The sequence below is a fragment of the Aquarana catesbeiana genome, linkage group LG12 (genome assembly GCF_042186555.1).
Source record: "Aquarana catesbeiana isolate 2022-GZ linkage group LG12, ASM4218655v1, whole genome shotgun sequence".
In the NCBI taxonomy this organism is placed as follows: Eukaryota; Metazoa; Chordata; class Amphibia; order Anura; family Ranidae; genus Aquarana; species Aquarana catesbeiana.
The window spans coordinates 224,159,539-224,177,556 of record NC_133335.1 but is presented as its reverse complement, the minus strand read 5'-3'; the positions used below and the strand labels follow the sequence as shown (position 1 = coordinate 224,177,556).

The 18,018-nt window shown below is 44.6% G+C and overlaps 1 protein-coding gene across 2 annotated transcripts in view; it reads left to right on the top strand.

Annotated features, from left to right (window-relative positions):
* Positions 1 to 16,650, top strand: part of ARFGEF2 (ARF guanine nucleotide exchange factor 2) — an 86,074-nt gene extending 69,424 nt beyond the window's left edge. The window contains exons 33-39 of one of the 2 annotated variants that reach the window (XM_073606776.1): positions 249 to 303; positions 4,976 to 5,084; positions 5,161 to 5,300; positions 7,519 to 7,687; positions 7,968 to 8,106; positions 9,474 to 9,591; positions 11,238 to 16,650. In XM_073606776.1, coding sequence (XP_073462877.1) covers positions 249 to 303; positions 4,976 to 5,084; positions 5,161 to 5,300; positions 7,519 to 7,687; positions 7,968 to 8,106; positions 9,474 to 9,591; positions 11,238 to 11,408 — 901 coding nt within the window. In that variant the 3' untranslated portion in view covers positions 11,409 to 16,650. The remainder of the gene's footprint in view (positions 1 to 248; positions 304 to 4,975; positions 5,085 to 5,160; positions 5,301 to 7,518; positions 7,688 to 7,967; positions 8,107 to 9,473; positions 9,592 to 11,237) is intronic. The other variant, XM_073606777.1, reaches the window with a different exon arrangement.
* Positions 16,651 to 18,018: the final 1,368 nt, after the last annotated feature.

The following is an 18,018-nucleotide window of genomic DNA, read 5'->3' as shown; positions in this document are numbered from 1 at the left end:
ATACTCGAGTATATACGGTACGTGTGTGGGGTTTTTTTTAGCACCCTGTTTTATTCATGCAACAGTGAGATTGGTTGTTTTGCGCATGTTTTGTTTATAGTGGTGTTAACTTATTATTTAATTTATTATTGGAGCACTCACAATAGCAGTAATTAACCTTTGAGACACAAAGGTGTTGCGCAGCATTTTTTTATTTTTTTGTTTAGTGAAAAGTAAAATCTGACACTTCTTTCCTTTTACTGTTCCAGGCTCTTAGCATGGAGACCATCTGGGATGGAAGAAGATTCTTCAGACAGGCGTTATGTGAGTGTTGGGTAGGATGTGATTTGCCTGTTTTTTTTCTATAAAGTGCCTGCTGCTCCCTGCTCAGGAATTTCTCCCTCGTGGTATTTCCTGATGTAGCAGTGGTGGGATTCCACCTTGATTTAGGTGGCACTTTGTAAGGGTACTTTCACACTACCTAGCGTGAAAGTATCTAGTGCCCGGCGTCAGCGGTAAAGCGACGCTAGTTTTAGCGAAGCTTTACCGCTTTTATATCGGTGCTTTTCGGTCGCAAGCGGAGAGCTTTTAATCCCCGCTAGTGGCCGAAGAAAGGGTTGCGGTGTTGCCGAAGAGCTTTTGCAGGTTCGGCAGCGCTGCCCATTCGTTTCAATGGGCAGGGAATTTTGGGAGCGGTGTATACACCACTCCCACACCGCCCCAAAGATGCTGCTTGCAGGACTTTTTTTCTCGTCCTGCAAGCGCACCGCCCCAGTGTGAAAGCACTGGGGGGGGAGGCATGAGAAGCACTTTACAGGCGCTATTTTTAGCACTAAATCACCTGAAAAGCGCCCCAGTGTGAAAGTAACCTAATGAAAGTGAGATGAACATTTCTTGGTATAAGGTCCCATACCTGGAGGGAAAAATCAGCCATTCCTGGCACACAACAAAGAAATTGCACATGGATATGCCTTTTATATATAGACGCCAGATGCTTTGTATATACAGACTTCATATGTGACAATGCAATGACTTGACTATATCATTGTAGCATAACTATATGTATTTTATATTGGTCCAAGCTTTTGCTGTCTATTTAAATAAATTTGGTCTTCCTGGATCACACACCCACAATGCCTGAAGGATTACATTGTGGCCATCCTTTCACCAACATTTGGTCTTGCTGACCGCCCTATAGCAGTTTTACTGCTACAGCGCAGCAGCTGTGCGCAGGATCATATATATATATATATATATATATATATATATATATATATATATATATATATATATATATATATATATATATATATATATACATACATATACGTGTGTGTGTGTGTGTGTGTATATATATATATATATATATATATATATATATATATGTTTGTATATAATATATATTTTCACACATGTGATCCTGTGCTTTCGGTTAGGGGGTGCGAATGCCTGCCTCTGGCATTTTGCTTCCGCTGTGATTATACACAGATCTTCCTGCAGAGAGACAGAACAGCGATACGTAAACAAGGCAGATTGCCGTTCTGACGGGAGGGAAGGCATGGGTCCTGTAGTAGGATCCATGTCTTCCCCTAGTAAAAGCACCTCCTACACAGTAGTAAAACACTGGATAGCTAGACAGTTAACCCTTTGCTCGCCCCCTAATGTTAACCCCCTCCCAGCTAGTGTCATTAGTACAGTGACGGTGCATATTTTTAGCACTGATCACTGTATTGGTGTCATTGGTTCCCAAAAAAGTGTCAAGTGTTCGAATGTCCCCCGCAATATAGCAATCCTGTTATGCTGCTCTCGCCGTTGGTAAAAAAAATAAAAATTCCTTCAATATATCCCATAGGTTGTAGAGGCTATAACTTTTTTTTGCGCAAACAAATCAATATACTCTTATTGGGATTTACTTTACCAAAAATATGTAGCAGAATACATATTGGCCTAAATGGATGAAGACTTTTTTTTTTTTTTTTTTTATTTGTTTTATAGCAGAAAGTAAAAAAAAAAAGATTTGTTTTTCAAAATTTTCAGCCTTTTTTTTGTTTATAGTGCAAAAAATAAAAATGCAGAGGTGATCATATACCACCAAAAGAAAGCTCTATACAGTGAGGGGGGGGAAAAGTATTTTTGGATCCCCTGCTGATTTTGTACGTTTGCCCACTGACAAAGAAATGATCAGTATATAATTTAAATGGTAGGTTTATGTTAACAGCGAGAAACATAACAACAACAAAAATATCCAGAAAAACACATTTCAAAAAAGTTTTATAAATTGATTTGCATTTTAATGAGTGAAATAAGTATTTGATCCCCTATCAATCAGCAAGATTTCTGGCTCCCAGGTGTCTTCTATACAGGTAACGAGCTGAGATTATTGGGAGCACTCCCTTTCTCAGCTTGTTACCTGTATTTAAGGACACCTGTCCACAGAAGCAATCAATCAGATTCCAATCTCTCCACAATGGCCAAGACCAAAGAGCTGTCCAAGGATGTCAGGGACACGATTGTAGACCTACACAAGGCTGGAATGGGCTACAAGAGTCCTGAAGAAGCTGGGGTTTCCCAGTGAAACGCGCTGACGTCACTCCTCTGAGCGTCAGACACTTTCCCAAGCATCCAGCTGATACCACCACCTCACTTTTGCGCCGGTCCGTGGCGTGGACCGCGCTCTGGGAACAGTGGAACACAGGAGCAGCAGCCTGGGGCCCGTCAGTCATTTCAGTCAAAGATCTCCCTGCTCTCCACTCTCCGTGAATGAACTGTCTCTGGAGATACGTGATTGGCAACATAGCCTTGAAGAGAGAGCTCGGGAGCTCTGGTATGGCTGTGCTACGCAGTGCCGCCTTTACAACTTTTTTGTTGACACACATAAATATGCATTTCATTTGCTGATTGAATCTCTGCATCCATCTCATTGTGATCACCATTTAGCCATCCGGGAACTATCATCCACCTTTCTGTTTCCCCAGGAACACTGACAGGCTACAGGTGGTTTGTTTGGTCGATGGTCATTCATCATTCAGTGGATGCCACAGTATCTGCAGATACGCAGCCCTTTTCTCCTGTCCTTTGCCCTCCCCTTATCCTCAGGATTGTTCCACACTAGCGGTATCCTCTTCAGCCACGGTTTGGCGCTCTTTTTTGTTTTTTTCTTTGTTTTTGCAATGGCCGTTGCCTGTATTTTTACCAATAGGACTGCCTGGCTGGTAGTACAGCTACTGCAAATTGGCACTTCTCTATAGTGCTCTGAGATTTATACATAGTTGCTTGGGTTTTGTCTGTTGCTTTGTTTGTTTCTATGTGTGTTTTGTCCTTGGTACCAGACATCGTTGTCTATATGATGTTAGATGTAGGATTTTTTTGTTCAATTGTCATTTATTTTGGTATTTGGTATAGTCTTTTTTTCATAATATTAATAAATTATTTAATATAACAACTAATAGTGGTATTATTACCCTGGGCTCTTTCCATGTGGCACTCACCTTCTCTTTGGTATAGTGCACCATTTTTTTCATATGCTTCTCTTTTGGCCACTGAGTCCCACTCGATTTGAGTGTGTGGATAATTACCCGGTGGTACCCCTATGTGTACCTTCATTTAGTTGGCTCTCTACCCTCTCCTTTTTTTTGGAATGGGCTACAAGACCATCGCCAAGCCACTTGCTGAGAGGGTGACCACAGTTGGTGCGATTATTCGTAAATGGAAGAAACACAAAATAACTGTCAGTCTCCCTCAGTCTGGGGCTCCATGCAAGATCTCACCTCCTGGAGTTTCAATGATCGTGAGAACGGTGAGGAATCAGCCCAGAACTACGTGGGAGAATCTTGTCAGTAATCTCAGGACAGCTGGGACCATAGTCACCAAGAAAACAATTGGTAACACACTACGCCGTGAAGGACTGAAATCCTGCAGCGCCCGCAAGGTCCTCCTGCTCAAGAAAGCACATGTAGAGGCCTGTCTGAAGTTTGCTAATGAACATCTGAATGATTCCGAGGAGAACTGGGTGAAAGTGTTGTGATCAGATGAGACCAAAATCTAGCTCTTTGGCATCAACTCAACTCGCCGTGTTTGGAGGAGGAGGAATGCTGCCTATGACCCCAAGAACAACCATCCCCCCATCAACCATGGAGGTGGAATTATGCTTTGGGGGTGTTTTTCTGCTAAGGGGACAGGACAACTTCACCGCATCAAAGTGATGATTGACGGAGCCATGTACCAACAAATCTTGGGTGAGAACCTCCTTCCCTCAGCCAGGGCATTAAAAATGGGTCGTGGATGGGTATTCCAGCATGGCAATGACCCAAATCACACGGCCAAGGCAACACAGAAGTGGCTCAAGAGAAAGCACTTTAAGGTCCTGGAGTGGCCTAGCCAGTCTGCAGACCTTAATCCCATAGAAAATATGTGGAGGGAGCTGAAGGTTACCAAACTTCTTCTCCAAGTCATTAAGATTTCGAAGTTGATCTGCAAAGAGGAGTGGGATAAAATCCCTCCTGAGATGTGTGCAAACCTGGTGGCCAAACTACAAGAAACGTCTGACCTCTGTGATTGCCAACAAGGGATTCTGTACCAAGTCATGTTTTGGGAAGGGGTCAAATACTTTTTTACTCATTAAAATGCAAATCAATTTATACATTTTTTTTCAAATGTGTTTTTCTGAATTTTTTTTGTTATTCTGGTAAAATAAACCTACCATTAAAATTATAGACTGAACATTTCTTTGTCAGTGGGCAAATGTACAAAATCAGCAGGGGATCAAATACTTTTTTCCCCTCACAGTAAATTTTATTTGGGTACAGCACTGCGCAATTGTCAGTTATAGTAACGCAGTGCCGTATCACAAAAAATGGCTTGGTCATGAAGAGGGGTAAATTTTTCCCAGAGGTCAAGTCTTTTAGAAGGGGGGGGGGGTCAGCCTGCCAGGGCTGTGTATGAATTTTTCCAAGACATGATGGTGTTTTATGTGTTGGTCATTCTTTCTGGTTTCCAGCAGGATCTGGATATCGATCACCAGTCAATGAGCAGCATGGAGAGGAATCCATCGGAGAGGGCACAAAGTCAGGTCTCTGAGGAGAACTGGAAGGGGAAGAGCAGTGAGAGTGAGTCCGGTTTTCTTGTCCCCCTCACACAGGGTATCCCCGGTCACAAGCTGACCATCATTGTCTCTCCACACAGGGCTGGCTGATCAGAAGCTGTTCGCTGGGCTCCTTATCAAATGTGTTGTGCAGCTGGAGTTGATCCAGACCATTGATAATATCGTCTTCTTCCCTGCTACCAGCAAGAAAGAGGATGCTGAACACTTGGCTGCAGCCCAGGTAAAGGATCAATGCTTCTGCAGAATGTAACATATGTATGTCTACCTTTTTCATCAACAGGGGACACCATGCTGTGAGAAAGCATGACAGTATGCCTTGTCCCCATCCTCACTCAGAAACGGGCATTGCATCGGGCGTCAGGTTAAGAAACACTGCAGAGACCAAGAACCTCCAGCCTACATGTGATCACTGTCAAAGTGCACATTACATGACTAAGAATCACTATGATTGGTTCCCCATTGTAAGTGGGGACCTGTGTTGTCAGTGATCACTAGCGGATACGGATAGAATCAGATGGTAGCTGTCATGGGGGGACAGTTAACAATACATTAGTATAGGGTGTTGTAGAAGGAGACCCTAGTCTTCAGCAGGGGTCTGCAACCTTTTCCACATTGGTTGTCCAATGCTTGCAAATTGACACAGTGTGTCGGTGAACAATAGCATGGCTTAGATCTTAGATCAGCCTCCATTCCTGTACCTTCATAACTCAGATGAGCCCCAATTCCTGTACCATCAGACCTGGGATGAGCCCCCGTTCCTGTGCCATCAGACCTGGGATGAGCCCCCGTTCCTGTGCCATCAGACCTGGGATGAGCCCCCGTTCCTGTGCCATCAGACCTGGGATGAGCCCCCGTTCCTGTGCCATCAGACCTGGGATGAGCCCCCGTTCCTGTGCCATCAGACCTGGGATGAGCCCCCGTTCCTGTGCCATCAGACCTGGGATGAGCCCCCGTTCCTGTGCCATCAGACCTGGGATGAGCCCCCGTTCCTGTGCCATCAGACCTGGGATGAGCCCCCGTTCCTGTGCCATCAGACCTGGGATGAGCCCCCGTTCCTGTGCCATCAGACCTGGGATGAGCCCCCGTTCCTGTGCCATCAGACCTGGGATGAGCCCCCGTTCCTGTGCCATCAGACCTGGGATGAGCCCCCGTTCCTGTGCCATCAGACCTGGGATGAGCCCCCGTTCCTGTGCCGTCAGACCTGGGATGAGCCCCCGTTCCTGTGCCGTCAGACCTGGGATGAGCCTCCGTTCCTGTGCCATCAGACCTGGGATGAGCCTCCGTTCCTGTGCCATCAGACCTGGGATGAGCCTCCGTTCCTGTACCATCAGACCTGGGATGAGCCTCCGTTCCTGTACCATCAGACCTGGGATGAGCCTCCGTTCCTGTACCATCATAACTCAGATGAGCCCCCATTCCTGTACCATCAGACCTGGGATGAGCCCCCATTCCTGTACCATCAGACCTGGGATTGAGCCTCCATTCCTGTACCATCAGACCTGGGATGAGCCCCCATTCCTGTACCATCATAACTCAGATGAGCTCTAATTCCTGTACCATCAGACCTGGGATGAGCCCCAATTCCTTCAACTTCACTACTTTGGTCAGTCTCAATTCCTGCACCTTCAGACTTCAAATCAGAACCAATATATGCTCCATCAGACCCCATATTAATCCAAGTTCATGCTCCATAAGAAACCCAGGGGTTTCATATTCATACCTGCTGAAGTCCATTCCACTAGGAGTAGGAAGAGGGTGGGCAGGTGGGCCTTTTCACTTTACGATGTTCACAGCTGCAGGTGGGCCTACATTGGTACTAGGAGGAGGGGGCTGGCATGTAAACGTCAGTAATGTTAGGCAGGCCTCTCTGCACCTGAGGCCCACCTCCAGGATGGTTCAAAGGGTCAGGCCAGGTTTTGTAATTGACAGCCTGGTGAGCTGCCAATCACAGCCTGTGGCACTATATTAGCAGGATACAGGCACCCGGCGGAGGATTCTTTGGTCCTCTGGTGGGCCATGGAGAGCAGGAGAAACGCCCCATCCAGGGTAGACAATTAAACCTGTTAGACTCCTCCATGCATGGGTGCTCGCCTCTGTATAGCATGTACTGGAAAAAATAGCTGCACACAACAGCTGGTCCTGAATCCTTTTATTTAAACATCCCAAAGTGACACACCCAGGACAGTAACCGGTACAGATGTTTGACGCGTTTCACACAACTGTGCTTAATCATAACCAAGTCCATTTGAGCCTACGCACATGCGACTTGATGATCTTCCAAGTTACCTCGAAATTGGGTTCCATTAGCGGACCACTCTGGCACTTGTTCCTTGGGTTGCCTATCTCTGGTCTACAGATTGCAGTTAGAAAGAAGTTAATTCTAGAATCCATGTATATGAACCTGTAATAATACATGTTTGTATATTCTGTACACACAGAGGGATGCCCTGGAAGAAGAGATTCACATTGAATCGGAAGATCAGGGAATGTACAAGTTCATGTCAACTCCGCATCTCTTTAAACTGCTAGACTGTTTGCAGGAGTCGCATTCTTTCGCCAAAGCGTTCAATTCCAACAATGAGCAGAGGACAGCACTGTGGAGAGCAGGTAAGGCACATGGGGCAGGATCGCATTGTGTGTCCCCTATAGCAGTGGTCATCAACCCTGTCCTCAGGGCCCACTAACAGGCCAGGTTTGCAAGATAACTGAAATACATCACAGGGGATATCATTTGCTGCTCAGTGATTACAGTATTCTAGTCTGCATCTCCCCAAGGTAATACATAAAACCTGGCCTGTTAGTGGGCCCTGAGGACTGGAGTTGATGACCACTGCCGTATAGGAAATGCAGAAGGGAGTACTCGTGATGATGGCTTTTTGTTCTGTAGGCTTCAAGGGGAAATCCAAGCCCAACCTACTGAAGCAGGAGACCAGCAGCCTGGCCTGTTGTCTGCGGATTTTATTCCGGATGTATACAGACCCGCAGAGGCAAGACTCCTGGAATGTGATAGAGCAACGACTCTTAACGTAAGATTCTGTCGACGAGCCCCCTATCACCAGTCTGTACATCCTACACAAGCATTGTGCGTTAGATATTCGAAACCTATAGAAAGTTTATCAAATGTTGTGTCTAGTTATATCTCTAGACATTGAAGTATATAAAATAAAGCACAAAAGGAGAACAGAGCACCTAGGAAACAAATTAACCCCCCCCCCCTTTATATCTATTCCCCGACCATTAGTCTGTTTAAATAAATTAGTCCATTAGTGTCCCCCCCCCCCCACCCACATTAGTCTGTATTAAAACAGTGTTTCAATGGAGAAACTTCTTGCATTATTTTCTTAGGGAACCCCAACTTTAAACCCAAATTAAGTTGTCTGCTATAAATTGAATGAGATACATATAGGGTTCTCAAAAACATAAATTGTTAAGAAGTTTTGTTTCTCATTTGTTTTTGTTTTTTTCAGTTTCAGTGGCAGCATCAGACCTTCAGACATGAGTGGTCCCTCCGCAGCAGTCCAACAAACCTCACTTTAAGGCTAGGTTCACATCTGTGCGGATGGTTCCCACTGTGGGGCTTGTAACCACTTGCACAGAAAAATGCGCTGGATGTGTGTAGGTGCCATTAATTCTAATGGCACGCTGCAAATACTAGAAATCACACCTGCACTGGGAACCACACTGCACGCGCAGGCTGCGATTTTAGAACTGCTGCAGGGACCTTTTTCCTACGTTTCATGGGCTGCTGTGCATGTGCAAAACGCGGCTCGCAGAGCCACATCTACATGAACCTACCCTTAGTTAGTGCTAGGGTTCTCCAATTAGCAGGGAGTTATATCTGTGCTAATGACCAAAGGGAGAAGGACTCCCTTAAACTGGTGGTCTGTGGAGAAGGGCTCCCTTACATTGGTGGTCAGTAAGAGAAGGACTCTTTTACAATGTCCATCAGTGGAAAAGGGCCCCCTTACAATAGCAATTGGTAGAAGGGGCACCTTACATTGGCAGTCAGTTGAGGGCCCCCCTTAAATGATTAGTGTCATTGTTACATGAAATATGGGAGAAACTGCCCCTCTGGTCTCTCACAATTGGCTCTGGCGCTGTAGGGACTGTCGGGTGAATAGTTACTTCAAGGACCCCTGGCAACCTCTGGAGGATTCATAAGTTTCATGAAACCCTGGTTGAATAAGCTGCTTGCTATAATAAATATGACTCCGTCTTGGCTCAGGTGCATCCTATTTTAAAGGTTCTTCCACAAGAAGAGACCCCCTGATCCCAGACTGATGTCACATAACTTTTGCAGGTTTTGGCATTGCTGCCAGTATTGGGAAAGGAACACGTTCAAGTGGAATGCGGTCCATTTCCTTTCTAATGATCTCTGTGTCTGTCATTGCAGCGTGTGTAGCGAGGCCCTCACCTATTTTATCACTGTAAATTCAGAAAGTCATCGAGAGGCCTGGACCAATCTACTGATGTTACTTCTTACCAAAACCCTGAAAGTTACAGACGGGAAGGTAGGTGCAGTGATTGTATGATGACCCCCATCTTGTTCCTTGAGCAGTATCAGCCTCACAATTTCCTCCTCCAATCACTCCGGGCTGCCCGTCCCTCATTCAGGCCTCTCCAGTCACCTTGTGAGTTGAAGGGGGTATCCATTCATCATGTCACCGATCTTCCTTTATAGAGTGCTGTGGAGTCAGTGCGTAGTATTATGGCAGAACGATCCTGTGTGGTAAATTGTCCAATTTCTGTAGGCGATTTGACCTCCCAGTTTCAGGGCTCTTCCCTTTTTTTTGGCCTCCTACAAGGATAGATGAGACAATTATGTGAAGGGGTCCTGCATTTCTTTAGATTTAATTGGGGACAACACAGACTTCTCTTTTATGCATCCTCTGTTTGGCTCAGCTCCCACTGGCGTGATTTGGGATCCAACTTCTTGAGGCCCCAAGTCTCATGACGTGGAATCCCATGTTGGTCAATGAAAGCTGTCTTAACACTCCTGAAGTCGTTGCGACTTTATAAAAGGTTACTGTACTACTTTAAAGCAACTTCTATCTGACTTGTTCCCATAGACTTTAATGGAAGTCGCAGTTTTTTAGATTTTTACTTAGGTGCATGCCGCATTGTTCCCCCGGCGCCTTTGCACTGAAAACCGAGCGATCGAACACCACAGATCACTCAGTTTTTAGAGCTCCGTGAGCAGAGAGCTGCAGACTGTCAGTCACAGCTCTCTACCCATCTTCCTCCTCGCTCATTGGAGCGCTGAGCTGTGGAGGAGGCGGAGTGGCCCTCTCAGCGGCTTGCTGAGAGGCTGAGACGGGTGTCAGTCCAGGCACCTGGCGAATCCAGACTTCCGGGACTAATATCTGTGACGTCAGCAGAGAGCGGACTTCAGTGAAAACGGGTCACAGGAATGCAAAACTAATTGGACTCCTGTGATCCATAGGAGAAGCCCAGCTACATGAGCTTTGCCTGGACTTCTCATTTTAAGATGAAAAGCCTTCTATGTGCAGCAGCCCCCCTAATACCTGAGCCCCATCTCTGTCCAGCGATGTCGCAACTGTCCGGGATTAGCTGAGACACAGCAGCTGCGCTTTTTGCTCCCGCTACTGTCAATCGGTCAGTTAGCCAATCGGGAGGGAGAGGGGTGGGGCCAAACCGCAGCTCCGTGTCTGAATGGACACACAGAGCTGCAGCCCGGCTTGGGTGCCCCCATAGCAAGCTGCTTGCTGTGGGGGCACTTGACAGGAGGGAGGGGCCAGGAGCACCGAAGAGGGACCCAAGAAGAGGAGGATCCGGGCTGCTCTGTGCAAATCCACTGCACAGAGCAGGTAAGTATAACATGTTTGTTATTTTTTTTTTTAGCAAAAAAAAGTGAGACTTTACAATCTCTTTAAGATTTCCCAAAATCCTTTTCATCTGATTGGGGAATCGGCCTGGAGCATCTTAAAATAAATTGTAGAAATGCTCAGAGAACATCAATATTGAAGTTCACAGATTATATCAATACTTCTAAAGCAGCCCCTCCATCCCGGTATGCTGATCCCTGACTCCCAACTACTGGTTCCACTTGATCCCTTGTGAAAGGCCTTGCATTGTCTGCCCACTGCTCCACCTTTTGCGCGGTGCGTCGCTAACATTTTCCTTTTTGTCTCTGCAGTTTAAGGCACACGCCTCCAAGTATTACCCCCAGCTGTGTGAGATCATGCAGTTTGATCTGATTCCCGAGCTGCGTGCAGTGCTGAGGAGGTTCTTCCTGCGGATTGGGGTCGTCTTTAAGATCTGGAGCCCAGAAGAGGAGCCTCAGGTGAACAGCATGAGTCGGTTATGATTGGTGCTGCTGGGACAGTTATGGTGGATGATGGACAGTACAGTGGCGAGTGCTGCTTGAAGACTGATTCCTCTGTGTATTAGTCAGACAACCGGCCTACCTTTTCATCCAGTATTACCCACCATGTCTGCCCCCAGCCCGGACTGTGGGCAACAGAGGTCAACCCCTCCCCCCCCGCGGAACGTAGGTTTAGGAACTTAAAGTGTCTTTTATGTTCTCCGCAGTGTTCATACTCGTTATAGTTCTTAGTTGGTTGGAGATGAATCTATAATTTTATTTTTTCTACTTGGGGTAAAGCTTTTCATAATCTGATTTTACTCTTTTATTTATTGGTCACCCCATGATGACCTTGCCGTGGTACCAGATGAGGATTTGGGGTTTGTAATGTTAGATATTTATTGGTCAATGTCTACAACACTGTCATCATGTGTAGAGGTCTAAGGTCAGGTTTATAGGAGGGTCCCACTGGGTTCAGCAATTGTGTACCCTGCTGGGTGTAACTGAGAAGTTGGCTAGGCAGTGCCGCCTCCTGTGCATACAGCTCAGAGGCACATTGGCATTACCCGGGCCTGATATACATTGGAGCAATCCACTTATTCATTTCTGTAATGAGAGGTCAGATCTGATAATGACTCTCTAGGTTTCTTGCAAAAAAAAAAAAAAGGTCATTTCTGGCAATCCAATATATCCCTTGTGTACCCTGAGGTATAGCCAGTGTGCATACACTCCAAATTCATTCCCAGCAATCGCACTTCTCCACCTATATACAGCCATCAATAATCCCCTGAACTGGAGCAGTTTCCAGCTAGAAATGTTGTAGCAGCTCTATATACTGTACCTGGAAATGTGTATACTCATCCAGTAGAACACCTTTCCCATTATGAGGGGGGTGCCCCCCCCAAATTCCTGCACTCAATTTCTGGGTTTGCACACCTGCTGTGCCCAATATGAGGGATTCCTACCATCCCTGCACTAAGTTCCTGGGATCTACAAACTGGCTGTGCCCATTAATAGGGGTTCCCACCATCCCTGCTTTGAGTTCCTGGGTCTCCTACCTGCTATGCACAATATCCCTGCTGGTTGTTTATTCTTATGGTGACCTGTAATAGGAGAAGCTGGAACACACCCCCATGGGGCACCCAAAACTCCCAGCTGGACAGGAACAAAGCTGGGGAATTATGGCAGAGGGGAGATCTCAAGGTTGTAGTATTAAACTACCATAACAGATCGGTGCCACTCCAAGCCTGCAGTATCAGTCTTCCAGGTTTGCAGTCTATATTCAGTTGCTGGCAGAGAGACCACTTCTCGCTCCAAAATATTATATGGCATGCAGGTACGGCCGCACCCTGTATTTCACTCCAATGTAAGGTAAATGAAAGACAGGCTTCAGCTCAAATCCCAGCCTATTGGTCACTCCCCTCTGACATGTTTCACCCCCACTGGGCTTAATCGTAGAGGCTCTATGTCGAAGCCCAGTGTGGATTAAACTTGTCAGAGAGGAGGGACCAATGGGCTGGGATTTGAGCGGAATCCTGTCTTTCACTTACCCGAGTCTGACGTTTGCGTTAAATACGATGGCGGTACCTGCATGCCATATTGTAGTATCCAAGACTTGTAAGAAAAGTGGACCTTTTGTGAATTTACATCTAATCTGTCAGCCCTCCACCTCCTGATTAAAAAAAAAAAAGGCTTCGTAAAAGTGAAAACAAAAATGTAAATATACTTTTCCTACCTGTCTAGGTGAAGGTGACCTTACTGAATCACACCACAGGATTCTGTTTAATATCCTCAAAGGATCCTGTGGTGAGGACTAAAGGACACAACTGAGTTTTCTTTAAAACGGACCTACACCTAAAAGGGGAAGCATCCTCCACTGTCACATTTGGCCCTTTTTGGGGAGGGGGGGTGCAGGTACCCACACCCACTTCCAGGTAAGATCCCTGTGGCGATCTCCAAGTGTTTCCAGCCCCTCCTCCTTCCCCCTGCCGTCTTCTGGGACCTGTGTGTGAGCATGCGCACAGTAGGAAACCAGCTGTGAAGGCCTCACTGCCAGTTTCCCTTAGTGAAGATGCTGGCGCCTGCACCCGGAACCGACTGAAGAATAAGCTTGGGGTGCTGACATCGCTGGGTCCCCGGACAGGTAAGTGCCCTTTATAAAAAGTCGGCAGCTAATAGTATTTATAGCTTCCGACTTTAAAAAAAATTTTGCTCAGACTGGAGCTCCTCTTTAATCAGGAGGTGGTAGTAAATGACAGATTCAGTTCAATCTCAATGGTTAATATGTAAAAGTGTCTGGAAAAAGTGTCTCTTTCTGGTACAATAACTGCAAAAGAGAAAATACATCCCCAAAAGAGAAAAGGAGCAAGATGGAAGGGAGAGGGGTTCCCCCAGGCAAGAGGGCGGAAGAGATTACCCTGAAATACCCAAACTGGTGGGTTGCAGAACTAGAAGGGCATAAGACCACCATGGGGCCCACACCATGAGGAAACTAGGGTGGGAGTCATGGAGGATACTGGTCATCTTTTCATTGAGCTTTAGGGTTGTCGGGATGCTCTTCACTTCCCCAAACAAAACCTTTTTATTTTTCAGGCTCTGGCTATTGCTAGATAAAGAAGTGGCTGGACAAGTGTTTTTTTTTTTTTTTTCAAAACACAACCAGCTTCTTGTCCTCCCCTCCCATAGATATTTCTTCCCTCTGTCCTGTATGAGAATTTCACATAAATTGGTGTCAATATTATAAGGATATTTAGAATTTAATGCTTTTTGGTTTGGGTGGAGTGATCCTTTACAAATTAAAATATCAGCGAATCTCTCATCGGTTTCCTGAGCAGGTCCGAGTCTTCCACCTTCATCCATTTTTCCACCTTCAGCCAGCAATTATAAATGTTTTTTTATTGCATCCATACACATCTCCTGTGAGAATGATGCAGTGTACTGTGTACAGTGTGTAGAGGGAACTGATGTGGCTGAAAGGGAATTCTATTTCCAGCACCCTTTTGTGTGTCCAGCCGTATGACGTCCCCCACCCTGAGATTCCACATGATGCCATTGGCTGTGTGTGATGTCACCCCTGACCGCATCTCTTCCGTCCATTTTGGCCATGTCCTGCTAACGCTTTGCTGCACATGACCACATCTTATCCCTTCTGTTTATTATGTGTATGCCAACAGCTCTACTATCCATGTGTAGTCCTAGTTAACTACATATCATCCCCCCAGCCTTGTTTACCACCCCGGAACACATCCTTACTGCACATCTCCCACTACATTCCTGTTCTCGTGCCACATATACTCCCCACGCCTCTGAGGCTCGGTTCACACTAGTGCGACTTGTGACACTGGGGGGGGTTGATTTACTTAAAGGCAAATCCACTGTGCACTTGGAAGTGCAGTCGCTGTAGATCGGAGGGGGACATGTAAGGGGAAAAAATGCATTTTTGCCTGTACATGATTGGATGATAATCAGCAGAGCTTCCCCTCATTTCAGATCTACAGCGACTGCATATCCAAGTGCACTTGTAGTACAAAGTGCATTTGCCTTTAGTTAATCAACCCCATAGTCACATGACAAGTCAAAACCCATTTATTCCAATGGCAACCGTCCTAATCTATGCGACTCAGTCACATCGTCTTCATACTTTGATGCGACCTTTAGAGTCACATAAGCCCTAATGTTGCATTGAAGTTGCACGACAATTGGGGGGGGGAGGGTCGTACTAGTGAGAACTAAGCATTATGCACCTGATCTGCAAATGACACTGGTAACTACTTAACTGCATGTTTTTCAAGCCTTTGCACACTGAACGGTTTCCATCTTGGAAAATTACAATGAATACAGCTGACCTCAATGAGCGATCATGTGACACTCATGTATGGGGCTAGTCAGATCTGTGGCTTCTCCCATTGTTCGGGACGGAAGGGGACATATTATTAGGGTTGCACCGATACTAGTACCAGTACTGATACCGAGTATTTGCACAAGTATTGGTTCTCGTGCAAATGCACCGATACCTGAAACCGATACTTTCAAAACTTAAAGATACTTAAAGAAGTCCGGTAATTGGAGCTGTCAAAAAAAAAAAAAAAAAAGCAGCCGGCAATGTTTATTAACAACATTGCTCAGCCCTGAAACACTAAAATAAAAACTTTTTTTTTTTGTACATTTCTGTTTCTTCATCTGCAGATCAAAAGGATGAGCAAATGTTCCTCTGTTTTAACCCCTTATAAACCCTTAATTTACTCTAATCAGCCTTAATTAACTCCCTATTCTCCTCCATTTAATTATTATTTTCCTGCTTTTTTTTTTCTTCACGTCCATTTTATAAACAATAAATAATTAAAACTTTTTTTTTATTGTTTGCTTTGTTAGTGAATAGTTTTACACATATATTAACATATATTTTCACATTGAAAAAGCGCTAAATTTAAAAAAAAAAAAAAAAAAATTCATTTCATTTGTAAATGACTTTTCAATGCTTTGTACCATTGCTGACAGCTGAAGTTAAAACAAAACAGTTGCGGTCGGTATCGGTAATCGGTATCGGCGAGTACTAAAAAAAAAAAAGTATCGGTACTCGTACTCATTGTAAAAAAAAAAAAGGTATCGGTGCATTCCTAATTATCATCATAATCATTATTATTAGGATTCTTGTACCTCAGTCTATATAAATCTATGTATAATACTTCCCCTTCATAATGTGTAAATTATTCTTTTCTCTGATTTTTAATTTGCTTTAAACTTAGTGATGTGACCGATTCTGGATGTAAACTTTCTGAATGATAAAAGGCTGTAAAGTTTTCTATGTAAGATATTATAATGTATCATATTGTTATAATATATATTCTGCTTTAATCGGGTGATCGATCAATAAAGCTTTAATGGTGATTGTGGGGGGGGCTTCTTCCTGAACACACCAGATGTCACTGCTATGAGAACGAAGATCAATTCCTCATCAGTAGGCTTGTAGATATGATGAAGAGTACCTGTCTGCGTGTTCACACCTTTTGTGCTTTTTAACAAGAATAAAACAATTCTGGGGGGAAAAAAAAAAAAACAAAAAAACGTACAGGGCCACATCCCAGCACAACTGTCCAAAAACATATTCGGGAATCAATTGATTCCATTAATAAGTGACTGTAAAGGCTTCATGCTAGAGGAAACATTTAACACAATTCAGAAGTATGAAAATACGAATTATATTAGTCACAACTTGTTGAAATGACAACTACCGTGGGGAAAATAATTATTTGATCCCCTGCAGATTGTGTAAGTTTGCCCATTTACAAAGAAATGAAGGGTCTATAATTTTTTATCATAGGTGTATTTTATATGATAGAGACAGAATATCAACCAAAAAAAAACCACAAGATACAAATGTTATAAATTGAGTTGCATATCAGTGAATAAAATAAGTATTTGATCCTCAAGCAAAACATGACTTAGTAGTTGGTGAAGAAACCCTTGTTGGCAATCACAGAGGTGAGACGTTTCTTGTAGTTGGTGATCAGGTTTGCACACATCTCAGGAGGGATTTTGGTCCACTCTTCTTTACAGATCTTCTCTAAATCCTTAAAGTGGATGTAAACCCAATGTCATCCTTTCTAAACTACTGCCATGGGGGTTATCTATAAGGATATACACGCCTCCTGCATGTATCTTTACCTGTCAAATGTCTCCCCTCTGTCTGTTATGAGACCCGAAAAACTGCATATTCTGTGGGTGGGTCTGTTGTCTGGAGCTCGGTGGGTGGAGTCGTGATGTCAGTAGACTCCCCGCCCACCTCTACACTTCCCTTGTCAATATGCATTTTCTCCTGTTTATTTCTAACACTGAACTTCTGCTATGATCTCTAACATCCAGTGAAAAGACAGGAAAGTAACCACATGACTTCAGCATGCCCAATCATGGTGAGGTGTGGAACAGCCAATCCTTGCAGAGCTGCTGAAGAAAGGAGTGGGGGAGGGAATTAAATACTGCCTATGTCTTAGGCTAGTGCACGAGATATGTAAATCACCTGTCACTCACAGCAAGGGGGAGGATTTGACAAAGTTTTTCTCAGTTTATCAAGTTTTATCTCACTGAACAATAAAAGAGGATTGCTCAGAGATGGATTAACTCTGTGTGGCAAGACTGGGCTCAAATGATAGGAAATCTTATACTCTACATTATGATATAAAAATAAAAAAAAATTCGGGTTAACATCCACTTTAAAGTGGAAGTCCAGTCAAAAATGAGAAAATTTCTATTAATTATATGTAAAATCTCTTTATCTTTGACATCATTCATTTTCTGTATAGCGGTTTGTGTCGCTTAGAAAGTCTAATCCAGGGATCCTCAAACTACGGCCCTCCAGCTGTTGCAGAACTACACATCCCATGAGGCATTGTAAAACTCTGACATTCACAGACATGACTAGGCATGATGGGAATTGTAGTTCCTGAACACCTGGAGGGCCGCAGTTTGAAGACCCCTGGATCAAAGCCAGACAATCGGCTTCTTCCTGTTCTTCAGGGACAACCTTCTGAATTCTTTATGGGGGCCCCTCGCTTCCTGCAAAATGTCCTTCTCTACTACACGCCCCCCCCCCCCATCCCTCCTCTCCTTTTTAGGC